The 27,220-nt window shown below is 42.1% G+C and overlaps 1 protein-coding gene across 4 annotated transcripts in view; it reads right to left on the bottom strand.

Moving 5' to 3' along the window:
- Positions 1 to 24,056: 24,056 nt before the first annotated feature.
- The window catches only part of ACD (ACD shelterin complex subunit and telomerase recruitment factor), a 501,602-nt gene continuing 498,438 nt past the window's right edge, over positions 24,057 to 27,220 (bottom strand). For all 4 annotated transcript variants that reach the window (XM_069217682.1, XM_069217690.1, XM_069217698.1 and 1 more), the window contains exon 14: positions 24,057 to 24,296. In XM_069217682.1, the coding sequence (XP_069073783.1) occupies positions 24,230 to 24,296 (67 nt within the window). In that variant the 3' untranslated portion in view covers positions 24,057 to 24,229. The remainder of the gene's footprint in view (positions 24,297 to 27,220) is intronic.

The following is a 27,220-nucleotide window of genomic DNA, read 5'->3' as shown; positions in this document are numbered from 1 at the left end:
ATTGGCTCAAAGTGGGTACACATCAAGTAAGTAAGTACAAGATTAAGTCCCACTGAGGCATGATAAATGGAGTGGGAGGAAATAAATGGGTGAGCCCTTTGAGGAATCTACTCACAATAGGAGATTTAAAGAGTGAGGGCTGATCAGGTAGCCTAAGAAAGGCTGAAATGGCAGATAAATACCCTTTAAGGATGCCCAAAGCAGAGCCCTGCTGGGCCAAAGAAGGAATGAACAGAAGGACCTCAGATAGAGGGGCAGAAAGGGGATCAACAGATTTGCTGGTACACTATGCCACAAATGTATTCTGACAGGCATATACCGTTTTGGTGGATGGATGCATGGCGGCCAAGATAACATTGCAGACCTCGGGTGGAAGGGCAAAAGCCGTCAACTGGCACCGCTCAATCTCCACGCATGAAGGCGGAGGTTGGACAGGTTCGGGTGAAGAACTGTCCCCTGTTGCTGCGACAGAAGATCTGCCCGAAGAGGCAGTCTGAGTGGAGGATCGATGGACATGCTCAATAGCTCTGGATACCATACTCTCTGTGCCCAGCCCGGAGCCACCAAGATGACTTGGGCATGGTCGTTCCTGATTTTCTTGAGAACTCTGGGCAAAGAGGGTTAGGCGTAAAGGTGTAAAGGAGGCTGGAGTTCCATTCGAGATGAAAAGCATCTCTGAGCGAGTGCCGTCTTGGAAACTCCAAGGTGCAAAACAGCTGACATTGAGCGTTCTCTGCAGAGGCGAACAGATCTAACCAAGGCCCTCCCCACTGCTGAAAGAGACCTTGCGCCACCTCCGGATGGAGACGCCATTCGTGATTGGCTGTGCATCGATGGCTGAGATTGTCCGCTCTGGCTTTGAGGGAGCCGCCAGATGTTGGACCATCAGGGAAATGCCCTGATGTTCCAGCCATGTCCAAAGGAGTAGTGCCTCCTGACAAAGGGTCCAGGACCCTACTCCGCCCTGTTTGTTGGAGATCCACATGGCGGTAGTATTGTCCGTGAGCACCTGCACTACTTTCCCTTTGAGAGAGGGAATGAATGCTTTCAACGCAAGCCTGATCGCCCGGAGCTCCAGCAGATTTATATGGAGCCCCGATTCCGCCGGAGACAAGAGGCCTCTGATCTCTGCCTCTCCCATGTGGCCACCCCAAGCCAGAAGTGACACATCTGTCACTATAGAGAGATCTTGTTGGGGAAGGGAGAGGGATCTGCCGTGGACCCAATTTTGATTCGAAAGCTTCCACTGCAGGTCTTTCACAGTTCCATCCGAGATCTGGACCAGGTCGGGGAGATTCCCCTGATGCTGCGTCCAATGGAACTTCAGGTCCCACTGCAGAGCCTGCATATGCCATCTGGCATGTATTACTAGCAGGATGCAGGAGGCCATGAGGCCCAGCAGCTTCAGAGTCAGTCTCACTGAAACCCAAGACCAAGGCCGAAAGACTGGAATCATAGCCTGAATGTCTTGGACTCGTTTGTTGGGAGGATAAGCCCGAAACTGGACTGTGTCCTGAACTGCTCCGATGAAGGGGAGCAACTGAGAGGGTGTCTTTAAGTTAGGCGGTGTCGCCCCGGTTCCGGGAAACTCTGGGAAGTGCTGATCCGACCCAGACGCAGGTTCCGAGAACAGAGGTCTAGTGCGTGGATGCTCTTTCCGCGTCGCTTTGGCCGAGCGACGGGGCGAAGTCGGAGAGCGATGGGACTTCTTTGACTTCTTCTTCTTACCTTTACCCGAGGATTTAGAAGAAGACGAGTGGTGAGGACTTCGCAACCCATCTCAAGACCTTCCTCTCGAACGAAACCGGGACCTACGCAGAGTATAGTGCTGGGTCGCCATTAACTTTAGGGACTGCTCCCTCAAAGCCTTCGGGTGCATGGCCTGGCACTCGGAGCATGACTTCGGGTCGTGATCCCGCTCGAGACACCACAGACAAACCTGATGAGGATCCGTTACCTACATCGTCCGATGACAGTCCTCGCATGGCTTGAACCCGGTCTTCAGGGACATCCTCGACGCACCAAAGTCGCACAGAAAAGACTTGACAAAACGGTCGCATTTGGTCATAAAATAGCCAGGGTAGCTCTTCTCCGGATAAGCGAGTGGCACGGAAAGAAAAGAACTGACGTCACTGTGCGAAGGCGGTGTCTATATACTACTCCCAACGTCATCATGGCAACCACAACGCCAACAACACCCGTGGAGTCGACCAACATCACCTGCCGACGCGCAAGGGTATTGCTCGAAGAAAAATCTCCGGATCCAGTCTGAGGCCTGGGGGAAAATTCTAAGGTAAGGAATCTACAACTAGAAGTCTCTATCACGTACGGTCAAACTCCGTATCAATGAGCATCGCAGCAATATTAGATGCGGGAAGGCCACTACTAAATTAAGTATTCACTTCACTGAGGCAAAACATAGCCCAGATGACATGTGGTGGGTCGTACTCCAGACTAACACATCTAATAATACAAGTGCCCTTTTTGAATTAGAACAACAGTGGGTGTACAAACCTCGCACTCATTTAACTGGACTCAACGATGATATACCTTGGTCCACCTTAGTCCGGTATAACTAACCTTGACCGTCAGCTTGTTGTACTTCCTTTTCATATCAGAGTATTAGACTGACCATCTTTTATTTTATAAAAGCTTTGCCATAACCCAATATTCTTGTGGTACTTTGAATATGTCTTTTGTACTGAGTTCCAGTCCCTTCTCATTACAAAAGCTTGTTTAAAATATAGACACTTATATATTTTACTTTTTGAAGTACTTCCACGAGTATAAGTCCTTTTTTTTTTTTTTGTGTTTACTGAGTGGGGCCCGCATTTTGGAAGTCCTTCGTCTCTTTTCATGACCGCCCTGATCAGACGTCGTAGCCAGAGTAGTTCCGGTTTGATATGGCGGCGACTTCCGCATCGGACTACTCTTTTACCGGGTCCCTCCGTGCTCCTCCATTCATTCGGGAGACGCGGACCCGGGTAGGTTGCCCGCCGGCAGGAGGCTCTTAATTCAGTAAGTTTCTTCCCGACGCTGATCTATTTGAACGCTAGATACTTCGGATGAAGCATCTGTCCGGCACCTTACGGGGCTCCGTGGGCACATTAATATTATCAGCACTACTTTTAAGATACTTATGGGACCTTTATCTACGAGGATCCCTTTTTGTTAACTTTACGCCTGAGACCGCAGCAGGGTCTAGTACGGCTCGCTATGGTGTACATTGGCAACCACTATGGCGATCTATTTCTATTTTCTATTTTCTTTTTATGACATGACAGGCAGAGAGATAAGATTGGATCTCTCACAGATTTCTTTTTTCATTTCTCTGTATACTGACCCTCACTACTAGATGGTCTCTTTCAGAAGTTGCATTGTATTAATAAACACTGCATTTTTTATAATGACGATTTGAATACCAATAATTTTGGATGATTCTGCTTCGATAAATTTTGTTTTTCTTTGGATGTCCTCTTGTTTCATATAAATTTTTTTACAGTATTGTGTCTTTTTGAATATTTTACAAACTCTCTTCGCTCAATATAAGCGCAACCTCATTTGTCACATTAACTATTTCATGTACCATTACTCTCCCACTCTAGAGGAGGTATATACCTGACCATTGGTCCGCTTTGTCCCATGTAGTACGCTCCTTAATGGGGACGGTAAGCTCCTTTTTTGATGTCTTTTCACCTTTGTTTCTGGGGTCACTTGTTTGACACTCTCACTGAGCCTGACCACTTTGTTTGACACTACTATTTTCCCTCTCCCATGGTGAAGAATGTGTCATTATGGGGATTTATGTCAATATAACATACCAATGCTCAACTATGTTTATCTCGTTTCAGAGGGCGACTGACAGGATTAGTAATCCCATATAAGTGTGAGTGACTGGATACAATTTGTCCTGACAATTACAGTTATTAGTTTCTTTGTACTTTACATAAATAGGAGATACATCTAGTCTATTTTTTGGTCCTGAAGAAGCGTCACTGGACCCGTTTGGGCCTCTGAGAGACGCGAAACATGTTGACTTTTATGGGGGATGGCGTGGAAATTCCCCACCCCAGCCCAAGAGTGATTGACCATTAACTCTGTTTCACTCTTATGATTTGTTTTAATCTTGGCCTCTGACCCACACACTCTCATTAAATAGACTCTTCTTTGAGGTTCAGTGAGTCAATTTTATATTTCTTTTTCTTGATCTCCTTACTTTATGCACACACTTAGGGTCTTGGCATCATCTCAGACAAGAACTCCGGCAAAGAGCCCCCCCATCTGGGGTGGTGCCCGTCAGACATTGCAGCGCCAGTCTGACGAGGAGCAACTCCGATGATGAAGCATGACACCTATTTGGGTGTGTGAGGTTTTTGCTCCTGAAATAGGACCCTCCCTTAGTTGCCGTCTTTTTTCCTAACTGGAACAGTGTACTTTTCTTGTTTTGCATACCTCTAGGGAGGCTGTGCACTGGACCAATATTCCTCCCTATCCCTCTGTTTATTAGTAGTCTCTATCAGATACATCAGTATCATAGCTTGAATATCCTGGACTCCCCGCTCTGGAGAATAGGCCTGAAACTGCACTGTGTCCAGAACAGCTCTGATGAAAGGCAGCATCTGAGAGGGAGTCAAGTGTGACTCTGGCACGTTTGTAGTGAACCCGAGTAAATGCAGGAGGTCCACCGGAGTCTGAAGGTGGGAGACGACAGCCGGGGTTGAGCCCGCTTTCAACAGCCAGTCGTTGAGGTAGGGGAAGACTGAAACCCCTGACCTGTGCAGATGAGCTGCAACCACCACCATCACGTTGGTGAACACCGGAGGGGAGCTGGTAAGGCCAAAGGGGAGCACAGTAAACTGAAGATGCTCATGGCCTACCCTGAAATTCAAATAACGTCTGTGTCTGTGAGAAGGCAGGACTAGAATATGGAAATATGCGTCCTGCAAGTCCAATGCTACCATCCATTCTCCTGGGTCCAGGGCAGATAGGACCTGAGCCAGAGTGAGCATTTTGAACTTCCTGAGGAACGGATTGAGGCACCAGAGATCTAGGATAGAGCGGAGGCACGTTTCCTTTTTGGGCACCAGAAAGTAGCGGGAATAACAGCCACGACCTACTTCTGGCACAGGGTCCCTTTCTATGACTGTTGGCCAAGAGAGCTGTAACTTCCTTGCGGAGAGTTTCCAGTTGATCTTCCATCATTCAATCATAGGATGGTTGGATGGATGGAAGGGAAGTCTCGAAGAGGAGGGAGTAGTCCCTTCAGACTATTTGCAAGATCCACCTGTCTGATCCACCTGTCTGACATGATGGATTGCCAGTAGGGCAGGTGATGGCGAATCCTGCCTCCACTGTTCCCTGATGAGGAAGCACCAGACTTGGAAGGTTTGGAGGCTGCAGCGGGAGGGGTGGTGGACTGGGCAGACCGCTGGCCCCCGGATGCATGAGGACATTGGATCCTATGTCCCCAACCATGCAGAGGCAGAGGCTGAGTAGCATGCACAGTACAGTGGCTGGAGGGAAAGGGACTTGGTAGGGCACTCCTTGCAAAGCCATAAAAGGGGGAGAAAAGCAGACTGAGGTGGGCAAGGGGCAGCTGCGAGGCCCAAGGACCAAGTAGTAGCTCTGGACTCCTTGAAGCACTTACGCGCCGAATCTGCTTTGTCTCCGAAGAGACGGGTGCCTTCGAAGGAAATGTCCATAAGTGTGGCTTTGACATCCCCCAAAAAGCCAGACGTCATCAACCAAGCGTGACGCCTCAAGGCCACTGTTGATGCAACCGATCTACCTAGTGAGTGTGGTGTCCCCTGACCGCAATGCCAGACTGGAGAAACATCTTCTTCCCAAGCTGATCCAGTCTTTTGGATTCCCTATCTGGGGGTGCAGAAGGGAATGCGCCTGGGGATGTAGAGGCCTGGATAGCCAAGCTCTGAGGGGTGGGGTGTTGCATCAGGAATATATGGGATTGACACTGACAGCGGTCCAGGGCCGCATCAGGAGCATTGACATCTGAACCGTTTCGGGGAAGGTCACAGTGGCACGACCAACGCTGGTTTGGATCTGGAAACAGATCCCTGTGGCCCTCCAAAGCCATAGCTGCCGGCGTGGAACCCAAGGGGGGCCCTGCCAATCCGTCAGGGTCCAATGGCACTCTGGCAGGGTCGGACTGCGCAAAGATGAGGCGCATGGCCTTGTAAAACTCACACATTGGGCAGGGGTGGCTCTAGCTCCCAGAAACCCAGGGAGGCACAGAACCGACCAAGGAGAAGGTTCCGAGGATGGAGGCCTAGAGCGACGACGCTCCTTTTCACGCATCGCATCATCCAACCAATGGGGTAGAGTCGAAGTATGCTTGCTCTTCTTCGACTTCTTCTTGTGCTTACCCGAATATCCCGATGACTCAGAGTAGGACGACAAACAGTGTGGGATCCCCGAGCAGTCTTGGGACCTTCCTCTTGACCGAGTCCGGTAGCGACGCGGAGCCATGCACCGGGCCGCAAATAGTTGTAGGGACCGCTCCCTCAAAGCCTTCAGTTTCATGGTCCGCCACTCAGAACACGACTCTGGGTCGTGGTCGCTCTCCAAACACCAAAGACACACAAGGTATGTACATATTTATATATAGATATTGGTAAACTTAACAACTAACTTTGTAACATGGTCCAATTAATATTGCTATCAAGCCGTTCTGGTGACATCAATAGAATCGAGGCCGAAGGTTGCGTGGTTTATAAAAGTCACTAGAACACAGAGATGGCAGTGAAGGAACATATTACACTTTACCTCTTATGTATATTTTATATTTCATGTTTTTTTGGGGGTAGAACTGTTTTCTTCCATGGACAGCTAATATGGACATTTATTGGAATTAAAATCTTTAGGTTTTGTTAATTTTCATAAATAGATTTTAGATACAAATTGGTAACAGTGAGGGCCAGTGAATTAAGCGAGTCTGTGGGTGCAGCATTTACCACATAATTATGGATTGATCATCTTTGCCATCATAGTTTGCAGATTTCCCAACAATGGTGTTTCTTTATCAAATGGATGAGCGTAATCTATGTCTTTGGTCCTAGATGCCGTATAATCCTAGCAGCCCCAATAATGGTAAAGTTATGCAGAGTGGTTTGGGAACTGCCATTATTATGACGAAAGTGTATTCTACAATGAACGTTCAACAATCTTCTAAATTTAATGTTCTCTGTGCAATATGGGTCTTTATACCACTGCTTTTGTGCAAGAAAAGGACCTAAACATGTAATATATGTACACATATACATATATTAGTTTAAAAAAACATTTAAAGTGAGATCATGGTAACAAAACCTAAAAAACACTGAAATTAGCCAGTTCTGTCAGCTCCACCAACCATAACTAGCACACCAAAATTTATGCTCATGACCTCACCATTGATTTTCATGTCAAACATGTTTTATAGGCAAGATTAAACAGCACAATACCATTATTAATATGACAATTACGAATAAAGGGCATGATTTAGAGTTTACTCCAGTCACAAATGTGACAGATATCCTGTCTGCTTTATTTTAAGTGTCATGATATAATGTACTTGTAAAAATGTGGATGAGATATCTGTCACATTTGCGCTGGAGTAACCTGTCCACTAAACTCCAAATCAGGCAAAAGTAATATTTATTGGTTTAGTATGTGTTATTTATTGACAGTGTTGTGTTATGTATTGTTAGTTAGTGGCATATATATTGTAAGGTCATAAGAACTGTATTTGCTGTGCAGGTTATGGATTGCGGAGCTAACAATAATTGGCATATTTCACTGGTTTTTACGTTTTGTTTTGTAACCATAACTTGACTTTAACTATGGTGCTTAAATGAATTTATGAGTTAAAAAAATTTTTTTTTAAGGTTCTATAACTAATCCCAACCACGATTCCACTTTCACAGTAGTTTCTTTTGAGTGGATTTCTGCTGCTTATTGATGATATGCTACATCCAACTTCTATGAAAGTATACTTTACCACTCCATGGATGGACAACCTTTGATGTGCAAGGACTTTGGCCTTGCAGTGTGAGTTGGATGCTGGGCCTTGACTTTTGCCAGGCCTTGTTCCCAACCCTTTGTGGGAGGCCAACCTCATGCGCAGCCGAGGGTAGCCTGAAGGCCTGGCAACTAGATCCTGTGCCCTACTGTCTGTTAGAGGCCAACACTCACTGGCCGTGGCCTTTGGGACCTACCCCGACTTCACATAGCCAAAGAATGTGCACAGCAGGAGTTGGCCCCATGGGCCTTTGGCAAGGCTCTGCATCCAGCTCACTGGTTGCAACCAAACAGTGCTGCACATGGCAAAAGGCTGAGTGCAGTTAGTGCTGGCAACAGAGAATGGATTTTGGCCTGGCCCTTTATCCAATCCGGCATGAGCGGCAAACTGCTCACTGTTCCCGATCTTCAAACATTGCCAGGTCCCTTTGTATGTCTTGTCAGACACTTCATGTGCTGTTGCAAGACACTTTGTTTACTTAGAAGGTGCTTACCATTGGTTGGCTTCTTTGTCACTCTTATTTCCTTGCTTCTCTTGGGTCAGCGCATTCTTCCTTCAATACCTCTTTGTGTGTTTGTCCCTCCCCTGGAATATGGGCCAAGTACTGCTTCCTTGCGGCACCCAGTGTCTTTTCAGTGCTGAAGGGGTTTCAGAGGTACTTTTTACATTTTTTAGTTGCAGCAGAAATAAGTATTAGCAAGTAGTCCCTCCCCCACCCATATCCCATTGTACTCCTCACTGTTGCTTGCACCCTTCCAGCCTAGCGTCTCTCTTTGTGTGGTATGAAAAGGGGCAGAGGGAAAAGTCATGGAGATGACCCGACCAAATCCATTTCATCTGAATACCCAAAAAAAGCATGTAATGTGTGGTTTATGGCAGCCAAGCTTGCACATAATTTAACTTTGTCAATTTTAGTGCCAGAGAGAAGAGAAATATTTACAGTGACTATGAGCCCCAAGGCACCTGTGATAACTCAAATGTATCCAAATGCCTCACCATCTTCTAACTAGTAGGTTCAACCTCACAACCTCCAAGACATTCATGCAACCCCGCCCGTAGCTGCCAACTGGAGACATAAAATGTGTGAACCTTTGAGACAGAACCGCCTTTTTATCAAGCAGCACTTTGTCTCTGCAAATGTGGTGTTAACCATTGACATGATACAAGTGAGATTGGAAGCCCTGCAATGCAAGATGCTGCTGATGAACCCTGTATGGAGGCTGATGCATGCTGGGGGTTGGGTTGGTGAGGAAAATATGGTATGACATAAAAGCTCCCTGGTGTCATTGAGCTGGATAAAGAGCAGAATCCTGTTTCTGGTGGCACAATATGTTTAGGAGGAAGAGCAGTTACACATATCTATCTCAGTATAAGTAATGTTTATATTATTTATTCTTCTGCATGGCAAATGTATCATTAATAGGGCCTCATAGTGCTTCATGTCTCATCGTTCGGTACAAGGGAATTATGTCATCTGCGAATTATCCAGTCCCTTATGCTGCCTTTTTCATTATTTCCTATTGCCTGTTTAAATCGATATTTAGTGTAGGCATTTGGTAAAATATTGCTGGGGTTATATTTGTTGGGGGCTATAGGGGATCATAAACGACTAAACAATCTCTCTCACACACCCAGCTCAGATAAATGCAGGCACACCCAATGTAAACACCATCTACAACCACCACCACTAACCTACCACAGCCATCATACCACCAAGCTACCAACACAGTGCCACCACCATCCTAACTAACCTACCACCACCCTCCCAACACCACACCACCTTACCACCACCACACCACTATCCCCACCCTATTCACCACCCCAACCATTACCACTCTACCCATCAACATCACCCTACTTTAACCACCACTGTCCCCTCCACCACCCAGGCTATGCTTCTAAATCTGCTTGAAGGTATTCAAACAGTCACTGACCAGATTTGAGAACTGTTCCTTCATATGCTAAGGAAGCCTCAGTATGGCCAATTTGTTTGTAAAAATCCACAAGGCATGGCAATATCAGCCAAGAACATGTGGCATTGCCATGTAGAGCCAGGCTAAGTAGGCAAAAAAATTCTACCCACAGATGCATGTTTTTATGACTCATGGCCTGGAGGATCCATGGGGAAAGCTTTCAGGTTTAATTTTTGCAGAATAAGCTTGCACCACCCAACTCTCTGATGAGAAGACAGAAAGTTTTGCGTCACACAACTTGCTTATGGATTGATGACCTGAAAGAGGTTCTCCCAGGCAGCCAAAAATGCCTCCAAGATCTGTCTTGGAAGGGGGAAAAGGCAATTCCAATCCTTCCGCTGCTTTCTATACCTCAGAGATGGAAGAGCAGAGTTCTTCTGAAGGATAAAGAAAGTCTGTTGCTAAAGGTTTTTCAAGGGAAAAAGCTTTTTTATGTCTAAGTAGAAGCCAACATCTATATTAAATGCAAAGACGATGTGGTCAGTATCCAAATAATCTTCCTGTCAGGATCCTGCTATCTTGCCATCGGGTGGAACTACCTGAATACCTTCTGTAAGCCTGCTGTCATCATGAATACTAATATGGAAACTGTGCTGAACTTCAGTGTTCAAATCCTTTTGGAAATCAGCTCCACTTCATACTCCATTCCAGGGTTTACTTACCATCTTCTAATGTATTATGGTACTTGTATGCTTTACCTTACCATGAGAGCTGGAAAAGAGACTTTTGGTGAATCATATTGTACTTGCCACATTGTCTTATTTCTCCCCTTATACATATGAGCTCCCTTGCTCAAATTCCAGTCATTACAAAACTAGACCCGATTCATGTTCCACTCTGGATTTTCGTTCTGCCTACTGATTGCTTCCTGGAACCTCTGTGCACTCTTTCATGCAGAGAGCTGGAGGAGGGGCTTTGCCTGCTCTCACCTGCACTGTGCGGCAGCCTGCTCACACCTGTTCTGAATTCCCATCACCCTGTGTGACTGTGAGCTGGGAGAAGGAATTTAAGCTTACCTTCTGCATTTAAAACTTGTGCTTCAACTGCTGCTGCTGGGAACTCACACTTTCTTCTTCAGTAGACTGCACTGTTCACTCCTTGAAATATTGAGGGAGATTCCCATCTCCTGTAAATGGTTTTTGCAGTCTCCTGCTTTCCCTTGACTGTCCTGAGCAGCAATGTGCTTATGTGTTTTCTTTGTTCCTCAGTGTTATCTTTCTTTCTGCCTTTTGTTTCTAGCCAGATATCCTTTCTGTGTTTTCCCCGTTGGGCTTCTGACTGCATGTTTGCTGAGTTGGCAGCAGTTCCCTTTATTTCCTTGTTCTGAATTTCTGTTCTGTCCTTGCTCTGAATTTTTGTGTTTATCCCATATACCAGCAGGGTATAACTTGTTCCAGTGCCTGTTGGATACATCCTTGAATTCCTTGTTCTCAGTCCTAGTTGCAGTTTCCATGTTCCTGTAGGGCATTACTTGTTCCAGTGCCTGTTAGGTTCATCCTCAAGTTTCTTGCTCTGAATCCTAGTTCCAGTTTCTAAATACCAGCACAGCATTACTAGTTCCAGTGCCTGTTGGGTACAGTCTCGAGTTCCTTGCTCTGAATCTTAGTTCCAGTTTCCCTGTACCAATGGGGCATCACTCCCAAGCCTGTTGGGTACAGCCTGCTCTTGATCCCTGTATTCCTGTAAATGATTTCTGAAGCCCTGTTCATAATTCCTTGTTTTGTTTTTTTCCTTGTCTGTCCTGTATTCTGGTCTGTTGCAGTCCATATCTGTTTAAAGTGTGATCTCTGGCTTGGTCTCTGATCTGATCAGTTAAGGGAAAAACTTATGTTGTTGTGCCAAGGTCCTTTGGAGTCTTACCTGTTTCAGTGTTGTTGTCAACCTCGGTCCACCGTGCACAGAGTACAACAATCTCTACACAAAAGGCCCCACTATGACTTTGCTGTATGACTGTTGTTAAGCGCAATCCGCTGGTGTCAGTTCAAATGGCTTTCTCTAAACTACCAAAGGACCTCTTGTCGACATAACAGTACACCCCTTACTTTGATCATATCTTGTTCTTGTTTATCTCCTTTCCTGTGTTATTTAGTGGCCTCAGTGATACCTTGAGTAGCCTGGTATTAGCTTGCCTTGTCTCCTTGCTAAGTGTTTCTTCTGGAATCACTCAGCTCTGCATTCGCTCCGACACCTCCTCTGTGCACCCATTTTCTCTATAGTGTATTTTTCCAGGTCATCAGAATGTGATTTGAAAAGCTCCTCTATCTGTGTGAATTTCTGGGTCCTAGGATGAAGCAGTGCTGCATCGCCTCAAACGCAGCACCAAGGACAATGGCACAAGTGGCGTTAAAGACATGAGGGTTTGCATTGTAGTACAGAGAAGCTTCCACAGGAGCAGTGCTAAGGCTGGGACCTGTGGCGGTACAAACTCAGGTGGCATTCAAGTTGTTGGAGTCTGCAAACTCATAGTCATGAGTCACCTTTTGGAAGTGGCCTGGAGTGTACAGTGACCATCATGACAATGACCAATATGGCCTGCCAAATGACCAAGATCTGCGTTGGGTCCATATATGGAGTCAGGAATGACAGGTTCATTTTTATTTTTAATTAAAATCTGCCCAGAAGATGATAAAGAGACTGGCATTGAGGAATGGCATCTAGTCTCCAAATGGTCCTAGGAGAGGGACTGGTTCCTCTAGGAAGAGGACACCTCATGCACATCATGTTTTTTATGTTTTCTTGTCGGAAGATCCTTTTGGATTGACGACTTACCTTAAAGAAGGGAGCAGGACCAAACAAGAGAGTCCTTGTACACGTTAGCCAAAAATAGCTTGTTCTACAACTCCCCGATGGCCCTGGGATTATCAGAAAACAAGAATCACAGACACAGGGTTCGTAAGGGGATACAAGATAACATATGCTTATGTGATGTTGACCCAACAAGGACATCTTTTTACAGTATCTTCAACAAGGTTTGAACCCCCAAGACCTTAGATGGATACGTTTGACCTAGTCACTGTTGGCAAGATGTTTCGTTGGTAAAACATCAAGGGAGCTCTAGACCTGTGTTGATGCGGTGTGGAAGAACAGGAACTGGACCTGTGAATCAGTTGGTGCCATATATACCATAATGTCAACATATCTGGGGTGGATGAAACTGTAACTTGAACCTGCATGGCGCCACCTGGTGAGGCTGAAGAGTTGTTGCTGGAGAGAAGTTTTTCATATCCAGCCGGGAGCCTGGAGGATCATCAGAAGTTGAGGAAACCCCTGGAAGTGTCCATTAGAAAAATTCAAGTCCATACCAAATTTTAGCTACCTCATTTTATGCTGACTCGTATACGCTTCATATATTCAAATAGTCATATATAATAGTCATATAGTTCTAGAGAATATAAATGTCGAGCGAGCTACATCATTGTAAAAAATAATATGATAAGACACTTGTAACCGGGCTTAGGCTGGTGTAAAACAAATGCTGACTTAGAATGTAGGTCATTGCTGTGAAACAATTAATTGATTCTTTAAAGCTGCATGTGTATTACAGGTGCAAAACACCCCTGGCTCTTTTCTACTCAAAGCACTCATCTGCACTTGTCTGCCTGTGTATCACTATCCATTCAACTCATCTAAAAGTAATGTGTTTAATCAAGGTTATCCTTACTGATGACTCGCTCCTGAAAAGGACACTGCAAGATATTTGATATTTCACTAATCAAATGTTTCTGTGGCCAGTAATCAGCACCTCTTGATTTTAGATGCAAGCACTGAACAGTGATGAACAGCCTATAAATATATGTTTCATCTCTAAACTGCAGCTACTGGCCTTATCAATGTTTTTTTTGTAATCATGTGCATATGCAAATGTGATGCCAATCTTGGAAACGGTTTTCTAATAAATTAAAAACATTCCAAGATGGTTACATTTAGGAAGGCAATCTATTATTAGTCTTTGGTGAAAAACAATATGCAATTTTATAGTGATATAATTTTTTCTCTTGAAAATGTTTATAAAAATGTTTTAAAAAAAATAAGATGGTCATGTGTCGTGAAGTGTGTGTTTTCATGCGTCGTTACATAGGTGAATAATGTTAATATAACACAGTGTGCATCCATGTTAGAATATACCTATTTAAATGAAACTGTACCCGGTGAGCGGGTGGGATGCAGGATAGGTGTATGACAGCGGACGCTTCTGCAAATATCAAGGGGCCGGGGAGGAATAAATAAATTTTTTAAAAAAAGACTTACCATTCTCTGTCACCGCCGTCCTCTCCTGCCGCCTCACTCATCCTCCTTCTTGAGCATTCACTGAGACACCAGATCAGGGTCCCGAGCAATCCTGGTGCTGCTTTCATCCTAAAGCTAGCATGAAAGCAGCATCATGATTGGAATGAGTTGCAGTGACTGCTGCTCAGACACAACCCTAGGGTCAGTGCAGTTTTTTTTAGAAGAAACCTAAGTGCACATGTGTGTTTGAACGGCTGTCTTAGTGCATATAATTCCTCATCCCCTGTCCAACCTCCCGAGCCCCCCCATCACATGCTGGCTGAGCCAGCAGCAGAAAAATCTAATTCAAGTATTGTTTCATTTTTCTGCTCCTGGCTCCTAGCCAGTGAGGCGACGCTCCTCTGCCATTGCGGAGAGCTGCCCCTAGTGTATAGCATGGAGGGGATGAAAAGAGAGAACAAAAACTAGTATAATCGGGGAGAGTTGAGATGGAGGGAAGCAACACGGACAGCGAAAGTGTGTGGAAGAAATTTGAAGAGAAAAGAAGCTCAAGAGCGAGAGAGGAAGAAAACACATGCACTCTGCTGGAGTGTTTGCAGAAAAAGTAAAAAGTAGTTACCTGAATGCAAGCAAGGTTAGTAGAGGAATGATAACACTCAACCAATTAAAACACCGTTAAGACTGAAATGTTTCTTTGCAAAACATACATCTGAATAGAGAGGAAACCCACTGACTGAGGAGCAGGAAAAGCTTATAGTTAATAAAGCCATTCACTCATCAGTAAGGAGCTGAGCCAAAGCCTTTTATACTTAAATTGAAAACAATAGGTGTGGACAACAGGCAGCTAAAATTGGTCTGTAGGTGAGATCTAAAAATGAATTGCCAGTTTGTATAAGTACCTAATACTGACATTAAACTCATTTTGCAGCACATAGTAGCAGAGGGACCGAGGCACAAGGAACATGAGGGATATTGTCAAAATCACACAATATGTGGAAATGGGGTGAGGGCAGCGTTATAACCCAGGATACCCAAGTCGACAGTTACTAAGACTACATCTTAGACTTTCTTTACAGTAGACTACATCTCCTCCCAAGTAGACGATTGATGGTCTTCATGAAAAACATTAGATTTCTCAGAAATGTTGCAATGCCTCAGAGGCCAGTTGGGCCGTGGACAAAGCTGTCACAAGTGCTAGTTTACTATGTCAGAGAATATGCCACAGCTCCACCAGCATTTCCAAATCAGTCAGCTTGTACCAAAATGAGGAAGTGGCAGTGAACCACTGGCATTTTGAAGCCTGGGTGGCAAGTTCTTACACCAAATGTACACTGCAATTGTTTACAGGAAGAAGCACTGGTTTTATGCAGTGCTTTTTGTTTAATATTCTTAAATGGCACTGGCAAAGTATAAAAGGTAGTTAGAGTGCCTATTTTTGTTTACACATAGCTAACATTTAGGGTACCCTTTTGGCACAGTCTAGGACAATCAAATTATAACAGATAGAGCAGTGTGTTAAAAATGGTCACAGCAATGAAATGAAAACATACACAAATGATTCTCCACTGCAATATAAACAGCAAATATACGTATCCATATTATAACGCAAAGCAAATAATGAATTAAAAAGAATGCATCACCATGAGGCAAGGGCAAAACTCCTTCATCTCTCTCCTATTAGCATCAAATCACCAGATCCCAGAATCGATTGAGTAGAGAGAGATCAATTATCCTCACAGGAAGGATGGCACACTTCAGCGTCCTGGATGCGCCTGAGATCTGCTCTGTCCCCGGTCCATCTGGTCTATGCCTGGCTACTTTAAACAAACAAGAGAGGAAAATTCCAGACCTCCCTCTCCCTGCAGAAGTTTAGTTATTCAAAAAATGCTGATTGCTGAATACAAAACGGAGTCTGTAACTGGTGACCACTAATGTAAAAGTGGACAGCTAAGCCATGTGCAAAGTGGTGCAACACAAAGTCAGTGGTCAAAACACACATATCACTACATTCCCCCCTTTGACCAATGACTTGTGTAGCCTGCAGGTTTAAAATCAACTTCTCTCTTTTAAAATAAAAAATAAATAAAACAATTACAAGCAAATCAGGTGTACATTGTACACAGCAACATAATGAAATGACAAAAGCAATCACTATAAAGCAATGGAAGTGGGATTAACGTATTGATCTTATAAACAGTTAAACCAGGCACAACTACAATAAAAAGACTGAAGCTTATATATTCTAATTGGGATAATAATTGATTGAATAGTGCCTCTAGGATAACAAGTTGGTATAGTGTTAGATGGAAACATCATGAGCCCTAATCATGTAAAAGTACACAGTCCACCTGTAATGTTTGCTGGAATGTAAGTAAAAGTGAGTTTCCCATACGAGAATAGTCAGCCAACTGGTAACTTAAACATTCTTAATGTGACTGGTAGCAGTCATCAGGTGATAATAAGCCATGTGGTTAGTTCCATTAGAATTGCAATCAAACAGGCTGACAGGACATCCATGGTACTCTGCATTGTTCCCATGCAGAACTTTGACCTGCGAAGCACATTTAGCGCCAAATGGATCCATGTTTTTGCACTTCAAAAGCAGCAGGGGTGTTGCACAACGTGGTTGATCAATCAGGTTCAGGTTGGGGGTGCTGTCCCTCCCCCGACCCCACACGCCCAAAGGGAGACCACACAGCACACTCATGGTAAGAGGCAAGTCATAGTATGATCTGTAAAAGAAACAAGTATGATTTTTCTTGCAAATAACATTTGTCATCTGAAATGGGCTATTTTTCCTTTCCTTGTTTTATGAGCAGCAGAACATTATTAGGGCCCTTGGCTATAATTTCTGCAGCTTCTAGACGGCCATTTGGTGATTCCATCCACACCTTAGCACCAGGGTTTTTGTCAGTTGAACCAAAACCTCCTTTTCCTTGCACTGTCAAAAGGTTTGAGGCAGTCCCCTTCCTCACCAATCCTCCATACACTGGACTTACGACAAATTGGGCAATTTTGTAATCATGTAGGTCAAGACTTGCAGATTCTGGTGTAACTCTGTAAGGAGCTGAAGTTCCAGGTTTTATTTCCCAGTACACAATGGTATTGGTGGCGACATGTGGTTGTATCAGGAGAGTTTCAACATTTTGTAATGGTCTGTTATTCAGAATCTGGAGGGCTTTAGTTAAAGGCTCACTCCAGTTTTTTCAAAGTCCCATCAGATAATTTTTTAGTCCAAAACCCCTGGGGCACTCCTGTTCTCCGCTTCTGCCACCTGCTCCTATCTACATATTGTCCATGATAGTTACATGCAACACAATGTCTCCTTCCTGCAAGTCTAAAGCCTATTGAATTATTTCATTTTCCAAATCAAAAGCATACTGCTGCTCTTCACCCCATAAAAAACACGTTTTTTTCTTGTCACTCTGTACCAAAGGGTTAAGATTTCACTCAGGTAAGGGTCATGCTGTCTCCAAAAATCAAACAATCTCATGAAACGCTGTGTCTCTTGCTTAGTGCGAGAAGTAGCAAACTCCAAAATCGTTTGTTTTACCTGTAACAACATCTCTCCATGTCCTGGATTCCACTAAATTCCTAGGAACTTCACATTTTGCTATAGTCCCTATGTCTTCTCTGAATTGATTATCCACATTTTACTCTGCAAAAGCTCTCTGAATATATGGTTAACATCCTTAACTTCTTGCTGGGTGTAACCTTTTAAAGAATGCATTTCAACTCCTGCCAAAAACTGTGGGCTACTCTTTATTTTTCATCTAAATATTGGCTGTGCCCGAACTACGTTCTGCTCATCTAGCTCACATTGGCCCCCACCTTTTTTAACCTCCTCATTACTGGAATGTGAAAAATCAGCTGGCCTTGTGACGGCCTGGTAGATTTCAGCCTTACCTTGGAATAACTTGTGCATAATTACAGTATTTTCTGTTTTAACTGTTACTGTAATTTCTGATTTTCATAATCTGTTTACATCTTTCATGCATATTTTTATCAGCAGACAAAGGTATCCAACCCCTCCTGTCAAGAACAAAGGGGACACCATTCCATTCAAAAAGCACCTTTTCTAAACATGTGAAAACATTCAATAATTTTGTTTTATCCAAGCACCCATCCTAAAATTTAGAAAGTCCTGATAAACAAGAAACCACATTTGTGAAGACATCATAAGGCATTTTAATTTCACATGCATTTTCAGACATGGTTTGCGATGCTTCCTTTAACTCTCTGAATAAAAACATATTTTCACTTTTAAATCATTCACTTTCAACCTCCAACCTCTCTTTTAGACTGTCCGTTCTACGCCAAAATGTTTTGCTTCTCACTAATGACCGAGCAGAAACACCCATGCACTGACAAAATGCTCCGGAATGCACTTCTTAGTCCAAAGAAGACATTTATTATTTCACTACGCAAGTACTAAACGGAAATTAGCATGTAGGAAGCACACATTTAAAAATGGTCACAGCAATGAAATAAAACCATACATGAATGATTCTCCACTGCAATATACACAGCAAATATATGTATCTATATTATAATGCAAAGCAAATAATGAATTAAAAAGTATGCATCAGCATGAGGCAAGGGCAAAACTCCTTCATCTCTCTCCTATCAGCATCAAATCGCCAAAACCCAGAATTGATTGAGGAGAGGGAGATCAATTATCCTCACAGGAAGGATGACACTCCAGTGTCCTGGATGCGTCTGAGATCTGTGCTGTCCCCAGTACGTCTGGTCTCGGCTTCTTATACTTTAAACAAACAAGAGAGGAAAATTCCATACTTCCCTCTCCCTGCAGAAGTTTAGTTATTCAGAAAATGCTGATTGCTTTCGGCTAGCTTTGAAAATAACACATCGGGATGTGGCCACAATCACAAGGTGCCAACCCAAAATAAGGCCGTTCCCTGCTGTCTGAGTACATTCTTATCAACCAAAGCCCTTGGTGGGAAAAAGTACGAAAACAAGACAGAATGCACACCGTACAACGTGGAAAATCACTGGCAGCTTTTAACGTGACAATGAAGCTAAGGTTAAGCTGAATAAAAAATGGAGTCTATAACTGGTGACCACTAATGTGACGGTGGACAGCTAAGCTAGGTGCAAAGTGGCGCAACACGAAGTCAGTGGTCAAAACACATATATCACTACACTTGGGGTGGGGTGGGTCAAAGATAAAAGGTTATCTCTGAAACAGCAGTGCAGACCACGGATCCATTTCCGTGCAACGTGTCACTGTAGAGTCCAGGGGATGGTAATGGAGCTGTTGCAGCAAATGGCTGAAACATTTGCAATTCTTTATCTCACAGAGTGTTAAATTAGGTCCATCAGTTGCACTCCTATGACCCACCTACTAAAACACTCAAAAGAGTACATTACTATATGCTTACTGCAAATCTTTCCATTGTGTTAAAAAACTATTGTTGTTTTATGTTATAGAAGCAGAGCCGAGGCATTTGGTACCCCGCATACCTGTGTTTTGTTGATTTTAAAGCTGCCTTTGCTTCCCACGCTGAAAACTGTGGGCAAAACTACAGCAATGGAGGCTGCCAGCACCCATTTTAAATGCCATTCAATTGATTTACTCTGATACGTGGGTGAAGGTTAAACTCAGGGGAGGTTAATATCAATCTAGGGCAGTTAAATCGACAGTTGGATTAAAACAAAGCTGTGTTTTGGCACCAATTCTTTTTAATCTGTACATAGCAGACCTTTCTACCAATTTAAACAATAAGTCAGCTCACTCCTGCGGCTGCTGCATTTAAATGTGCGAGCACTTAATACTGAGGCAGAGTAATGCTAAAGCCATCTCGGACCTCTTTAATCTACTTACAGCCACTCCCTGCACCTTCAGCTCACTCTTGCAACTTTCTGCATTCTTCCTTTGTGACGCTTTCTCGTTTTTCTCTTCCTTAGTCTTTCCCATGTGTCTTTGGTGCGCAGTAACAGCCTGACACAGGAAAATAAGTGCTGGTGCACCCCACCAGAAAACACCAGCTCTAATTAAGCACGGATTGCCCTTTTGGCTGAAATGTGTGCTACGTTCAGAAATCTAACTGTTTACCGTTCCCAAGTTATTAGTGGCATTTATATTATAGTCCAGATGATGATATGAGTCAAGTGGAAGCATGGTGTGGCTCAACAACATAAGTAGTTGAAAGAGCAAAAGCAAGAAAAATGTAATTGGCAGTTTGAGTGAACTACCTTAGCCAATAAATGGAACATCACCCTTTTAAGAGTGTACACTTCATGTAATCTTATGTTTAAAATACGTGCCAAAACTTTCATTAATTCAACTAGGTTATGCAGGATAATTAACCACTATCAAAATATGTGGCTCTTGTTAAGATGTAGTTCTAAAGCACATATTAAATTACTGTAGACAGCGGGAACTTCACCAATTTGGCTCGTTCAGTCGTTGTCATCCATGCCAGTCCCAGCTCCAATGAGAAGCCACACAATATTCTTTTTTATCTATTTATTTTTTATAATTACCACATTTGGAGCAAAAATAGAACTTAAGGCCAGGCATTATAATTCTGCTTGCAAAATACTGGTTACAATTTGTAATAGGTATTTTTGCAGGCAGTAAGTATTTCTCTGAATCAACTTGTGTACCATTAGGTCAGTTCACAAAAACAAACTGGCTGAGCCACAATCTGGCCTACCTAATTAATATTCATTAGGTAGGTCATAAATGGTAAGTCAACTCAATTGCCCACAATGACAGGGATGGAGGCCTGCAAGTGGAAAGTGGCCACATTTCCCCTTTTCGGAAAAGACAGCCATGTTTTGAAAACCATTCATTTTCAATGTGATACATAACTTGCTTTGGCTGAATTATGAAATAATTTCAGGGTTTACAGAGCAGATAATATATTGCGTACCATACTGTTCCTACAGACTCTGTCTTAAGCTTTTTTTTTAACCAACTGTATTACTTTTGGGTGAAGCAGTGCATCTCTGCCATTCCTCAGAGCAACTCCGTCATGTGGGTCAGAGTCACAAGAGAAGTTTTGGTTCCAGGGTTCTCTTCTTCTTGGTTCCACTGCAGTATAAAAAGTCACTTTATACACAAGGAAATTAAATTAATAGAAGTTTGAGTCTTAAATAGATTATAAGAATATCCCGAAGTTATAACACATACAATTCATCTATTTTAAATGTTAACACGAACTATAACACTGGACTTAAGAAGCTGTTACTGTGGATTTTGTAAGAAAGCTACACATTTACAGAGAAGGTATTCACAGTGATAGACATAGAAAGGCAAACTATTTGATCAATGTATACCCCTACTATTTAAATTTATTTTATAAAGATGACAGATTAACAAATCGCACTACATAACTAAAAACTAGTCCCTTTAACATTTTTCATTTTATCCCTTTCTGTGTTCACCCACACTAGAATCCGGTTTATAGTTAAAGACGTTCAATGTCTTAGAACTTCAGCTGCCTTACTAATCAAATCTGTTAACATACTTGTTGCTTCTTCTTGTCCATATTGCACAAAAATACAAAGGGAGAAAATGAATAAAGGGTCACAAGACTTAAAATAGTAAATTGTATAACATTATAAGTGTCACAGTGATTTTCATATTTCCTTCTTTGTCATCCAACATACATTAAAAAATTAAAATGTCAACGCACAGTTTGCCTGACGAATATGGATTACACAGCATGAATTAAACAGAACCTCAGGTAATAATGGCACAGTGCACAATTTCAATTCGTAACTTATTTCTTGACTTTCATCATGATAAAAATAATTTTCTGTGTCTATGCAAGTTTCTTTTTTTCCATAGATATAATCATGAGAGATTCACCTGAATGCCTGGTCTAGAAGTATTATCTTTTATTAGAACAGATATGTATACATCAGCTATGGATAAGTTTAATTCGACGCACAAAGCAACATGTTCATTGTTAGCAACTTAACATACATGTTTTTTAAAATTTTATTTCCACAAAAAAATTACAATATAAGCTTAGCACCTGTTAATTGGGCAATAATTTACACGATGTTGCTAAAACAAAAACTGGAAAAATAAAGCATAATAATACACATACTACATATATATTAATGTGAACACAGATTAACAAATAAATAAACAAACCTGAACATGTCATTTATTAGGTTGCAAAATGTGATTTCATTGCTATTAAATCAAAGAAATTGCATTTATTCTTCCAGAGAATGTCATATTTCTCCCTATCCATCCATTTTGCTTGAGCCCATTGTGAATACACTGCTCTTTTTATAAGCATTATAGCCACCAGTTTTCAAGTCCATTCATGTCTTATGAATTTCTTTGGTTTTCCAGTTTTGTGCCAGTAGAAATAAAAGTCAGTAAAGTACCAGGAGCAATTAGGGTCTGCACGATCTCCTATTTCTCATTTAGCACCATGGACTAACATTCATTTAGTTGTCGACAATTAACAAAATATGACTGAGAGTCCCAATAGCAGAGCATCGTAAGAACTAAGGTGAATAAGTAGTGGCAAGCTTTCAGCGCTTTCTTCCAGGAAGAAGACAACATCATACAAATGAGATCAAAGTACCCCAAGAACATCCTGTAATTCCTAGAACTTATGACCATATGGATATGCCAGTTTTATTTATTGTTATTGTTAATTGCAGAACATTTTTTAAGATGATGCCCAAATTATCAGCGAAGAACTTGTACCGCCTTCACAAGTACGCTTCAGATTGTTAGACTATATGCATGATGAATATATCTGTTTGATGTTTAAGATGTTAAATGGCACATCAGTGGTGGCCAATGTTTAGATATTCAGAAGAAAGGGGTAAGGCCAATAACAAGTACCTGGAACATAGGAAAGGGTCGAAGTAACTGGAGGGATTTTTCTAAAAAATCATGCGGTAAGCTGGTGATTGATTATTTTTGGGTTATTTTAAATTTTTGTTGAGTTGGCACACGTTTATTAGAGCCTCATTCGATTATCAGACAAAGTGGGTGAAATTGTATTTTGTTCAACACTGATTTTTTGTGACTATGATAAGGTGTCAGGCAATGGTGTACAATTTGGACTCTTCTTCTTCATCTGAAAGAGAACAGATTAGACATGTCAACAGAATTATCTGCGTTGGAAAGTTGCTGGTGGATTTCCATTCTTTGGCTATATTTTAACATGCTTCCTTCTACAATGGAAGACCTTTGGTAGAAGAGTGAAGCCATTATTTTGATATCTGCCACTGATCCCTAGAAATGGTGACAGGTGTTTGTATGTGAATAAAGCTCATGTGGAGGTCAGGAACAATTGAGAAAAGTGCAAGTTGCAAGTAATGTTCGATATGGCCAGCCTTGGTAGAAAAGCTTTCCCAAGTTTGGTGCTTCAGTAGTGACATAAGACATTACAGGACAGAAACATTGTGAAAATATTGGTTCAAGTGACAGTTTTTTCAACAAGCTTTGTGCACACTGGCAGGAGGATTTGCAACTGCCATGCCCCTGAATGGAGTAAAGATTGTGTGTAGTTCTCTCTTGGTCGGTGTGCCCTATGCTTGGTGTGTTCATTTCCTGTTATGAATATGTCTTATATTGAGGTGTGTGTTGTTTCCATTGCTCATTAAAAACTTAGACATATTTAGTGCCGAGTTGTTTATTATGCACCTGAGATCCACCTGATTCAAGGATTCTAAAGGTTTACAGCATAAAAGTCTGTTAGGCCTGATCCTAACCTTGAAGGGGAAATACGTACACTTGGTGCTACTTCATCTCTGCATCCCTAATAGTTGCTCTTGGCCATGGGAAAACATATCATGTGATCATACAGGAAACAAAGATTGAGAAACAGTTTAGTGCTTTTAGAAATGTTTATTTATACTTATAAAGTTTTAGAGGTGTTACATAAGCACATATAACATCTTAACAGCAGTTTTTAATGAAACAGCAGCAACGTCTTTTGCATAAAAATACATAACTAACTTTGCTTTAAAATAAATAAATCATCTTTTATTTAAAAAAAAAAATGAATCACAGTCCTTGCTCTTTGGAATTACAAACAATCTTGACAGCCCATTCCAAGAGTTCTCCAGGTATCCTGAAAAAAAAAAATCAGACACCCACAAAAATTAGAATGAATCGTTATGGTCACATGGATAGGAATTAATAAAAGAAAAGATGAATGTAAGATTTCAGGGTAGACCGATCTAGTTCTCCAAAATTCTGGACCCAACATTTCCTAGAAAGGTCAGTTATTTATTTTTACTTACCTTAAATAAATGAAATTCCGCTAGCTTCTGTTATCTTGTAGCTAATATCATCTTATGAGATACAAATCCAGTTAGACCGGATAGAAAATCCCAACACAGACACAAGGGGAATCTGTTATTCTGACAAGAGCACTATGACTAGCAATATGACAATTTAAGAATATTTTTTAAACATTTTGGAATGGACCGAGAACTGTTCATGATCATAAAATATAACTTTGTTTAGAAAATGTACCTTTACCAATTTTGAAATTCCTGGACTGAGATTTACTTGCTAAAAGTCTACCAAATGCAGATGTGTCCAATATGGCCAACTTTTTTTTAGAAAATTATAACTTTTTTTGTGCACCATCTGCATCAGCACAAACACTGATATACTATAAATTAGCTAAACATGTGAAATGTCTGCCACATTTTGTCTGAACGAGTCAAACAGTGCTCTACTAATAAGGAAATAAAAAAAAAACCTTTTCAATGGAAACTGTAACTTAACCATTCATTGCATATTCAAGATTCTGTTAAACTTTTTTGTAAACTTGCAAATTAGTCAAAAAACATCTTTCTTCTTAAAATAAATTTTCCATAGCTGTGGCATCCGCCCTCCTCCTCTGTACTTAAACAGTGATCATTATGCTTTCCCTTGTCCCTTTCAATTTTTTCCTTAAATGCAAAATAAAGCTGAATTGGAGTTAAGGTTGATAAATATATTTTTATTGGCTTTCCTATAATAAACCAGTGTGTGATGAAGAATGTAGATTATCCTAGTTTTATGATCAGAGAATCTGGATTTCATTAAGGACACAGGGACTAGCATTATGCATTCATTTTTATTGCTATTCAATTCAGCCCTTTAAAATAAACTTTTAACCATACTTAAAATTCTAGAATTATAACCACCGATACTGTCTATAGAAACCCAAAAGCAGGTGCTATTCGCCTCTTTACAGCTGCTCCAAGGCTAACATTTTTTGAACTGGAAAAACAAAAAATAACAAAGTGTTCCATATCTCCACTCTTCTCTCCTATCTTGCAGATTTCCAACCTTATTGATTCTCTGGAGAAAAAAAAACATCAAATTGAATGTAAACTGTAACTTTAATATTCTTTTTTACAAAAAAACATAATGGGACTGTTATAATGTGTACTTGTATAATTTTCTGAGCTCTGCGAAGCGAAGCTCTGTCAAATGGAATGCTGGTTATATGAGCTCCTATGACATCAAGGCAGTTGTTGTATGTGCCTGGCTTGAGATGCTGTGAAGAGGTTTTCTCCAACCAGAATAAAAGAACCTGTTGGCAACTTTACTGTGTCCAGTGAGTTTACTACATTGCTTTGGTCAAGTATCTGCCGACTCTCAGGAGAACTCCTTTGAGAAGTAAGGCAGAACAACTCAGCTGTGACGGCCTCATGTACTGTGCTTCGTACCAAGCTGAGGATCAGCTCTTGGCAGTTAACATGTACATCACAGTAGGCCATGATGTGATACTTGTTAGTCTACCCTGCGCAGAGCAGAGCTCTGTTGTTCCAAGCCCTGGGTGTATTTTGAAAGGTGCCTAAAAGGTACAGGAAAAGCTCTTAAAACTGCCAACATCACCCGCTATATTACAACTGGCTGTTTATTCTACTGAGCGCTGGCACAGAGAAGGGAAGCACCCGTATGCCTCTATAAACTATGGCAAGTAGGTGTGACACTCAGGCGAGACCCTGCACGTGGCAAAGAGCGGCTCTTCAAGCACATGAAGCACGCAAAGCAAGAAGCAGAGAAGAGCAGCCATGAGTGGCGCGCAATGCACATCAAGCCAGCCTACGTGCTTCAAATAATGGGAGCAATCGTGTGAAAGGAAGGCACACAACAGTGTTGACAACCAAACGCTGCAAGTTTAGTTAGAATCAGTGCGTTAGCCATGAAGAGCGGGGATCCTCTCACCTTTAAAAGGCTTCACTTGTTACAGAGATTTGCATAAGCGCAAACATCGAAAATCAGCACATTTCCACTAGGACCAGTGATCTGCTCACCTTTTTAAGTCTTCACTCAGTAGCCAGGGATCTCCGTCTCTCAGCTTTATTCCTCTCTTCAGCGTCTTTTCCGGGTTCATTAAAACATCAACTAGTTCTATTTGCATGTTCACAGCCTGCCACTCAGTGATGTTCAGGGGTATTGTGGTCAGTAATTAAATTGCTTCAAACCTCTAAGACCAATTTACATAAGGTTTAAGTTACATCTGTGCAGTGCCAAAATAAATTTAAGTCAGTCCATAGTCACGCCGCCAACACTTTCAATGCTTCCTGGCGCTCTGCCTATTGAATTGGAGGATTGGATAGACGTTGTTGAAAATTATTTATTTGCTTTGGAAGGAACCAGTTTTACTTCAATATGAAAAAAACACTGTCATTGGGTCCTTTGAGGAAAGGAGGGCCAACATGATTTTAAATATCTCCCACCAGCTCGTGATAACCAAGGAATTAAATTTTAAGATGTTTACAAGGAAGCCAAAATACAACACCTAAAGAGATTTGCCAAGACTGTAAACATTTGGCGCAAGTTTTATATCCAACCTCAACATCCAACAGGATCAGTTGATGATTGTGTGGCCAGGTTACGCAAATTAGCTGCTACGAATCAATTTGGTCAAATGACTGAAGAATTAACATGAGATCAGATAATTGTTCAACGTAGCAGCAAAAAAAATGCAAGAACGTTTGTGGGGGGCCAGCAATCCATCTTCAAAAGAATCGATTACTATAGCTAATG

Source organism: Pleurodeles waltl, chromosome 2_1 (genome assembly GCF_031143425.1).
Source record: "Pleurodeles waltl isolate 20211129_DDA chromosome 2_1, aPleWal1.hap1.20221129, whole genome shotgun sequence".
Classification (NCBI taxonomy): domain Eukaryota; kingdom Metazoa; phylum Chordata; class Amphibia; order Caudata; family Salamandridae; genus Pleurodeles; species Pleurodeles waltl.
Note: the sequence above shows the minus strand (reverse complement) of the source record. Positions and strands in the feature narration are given on the sequence as shown.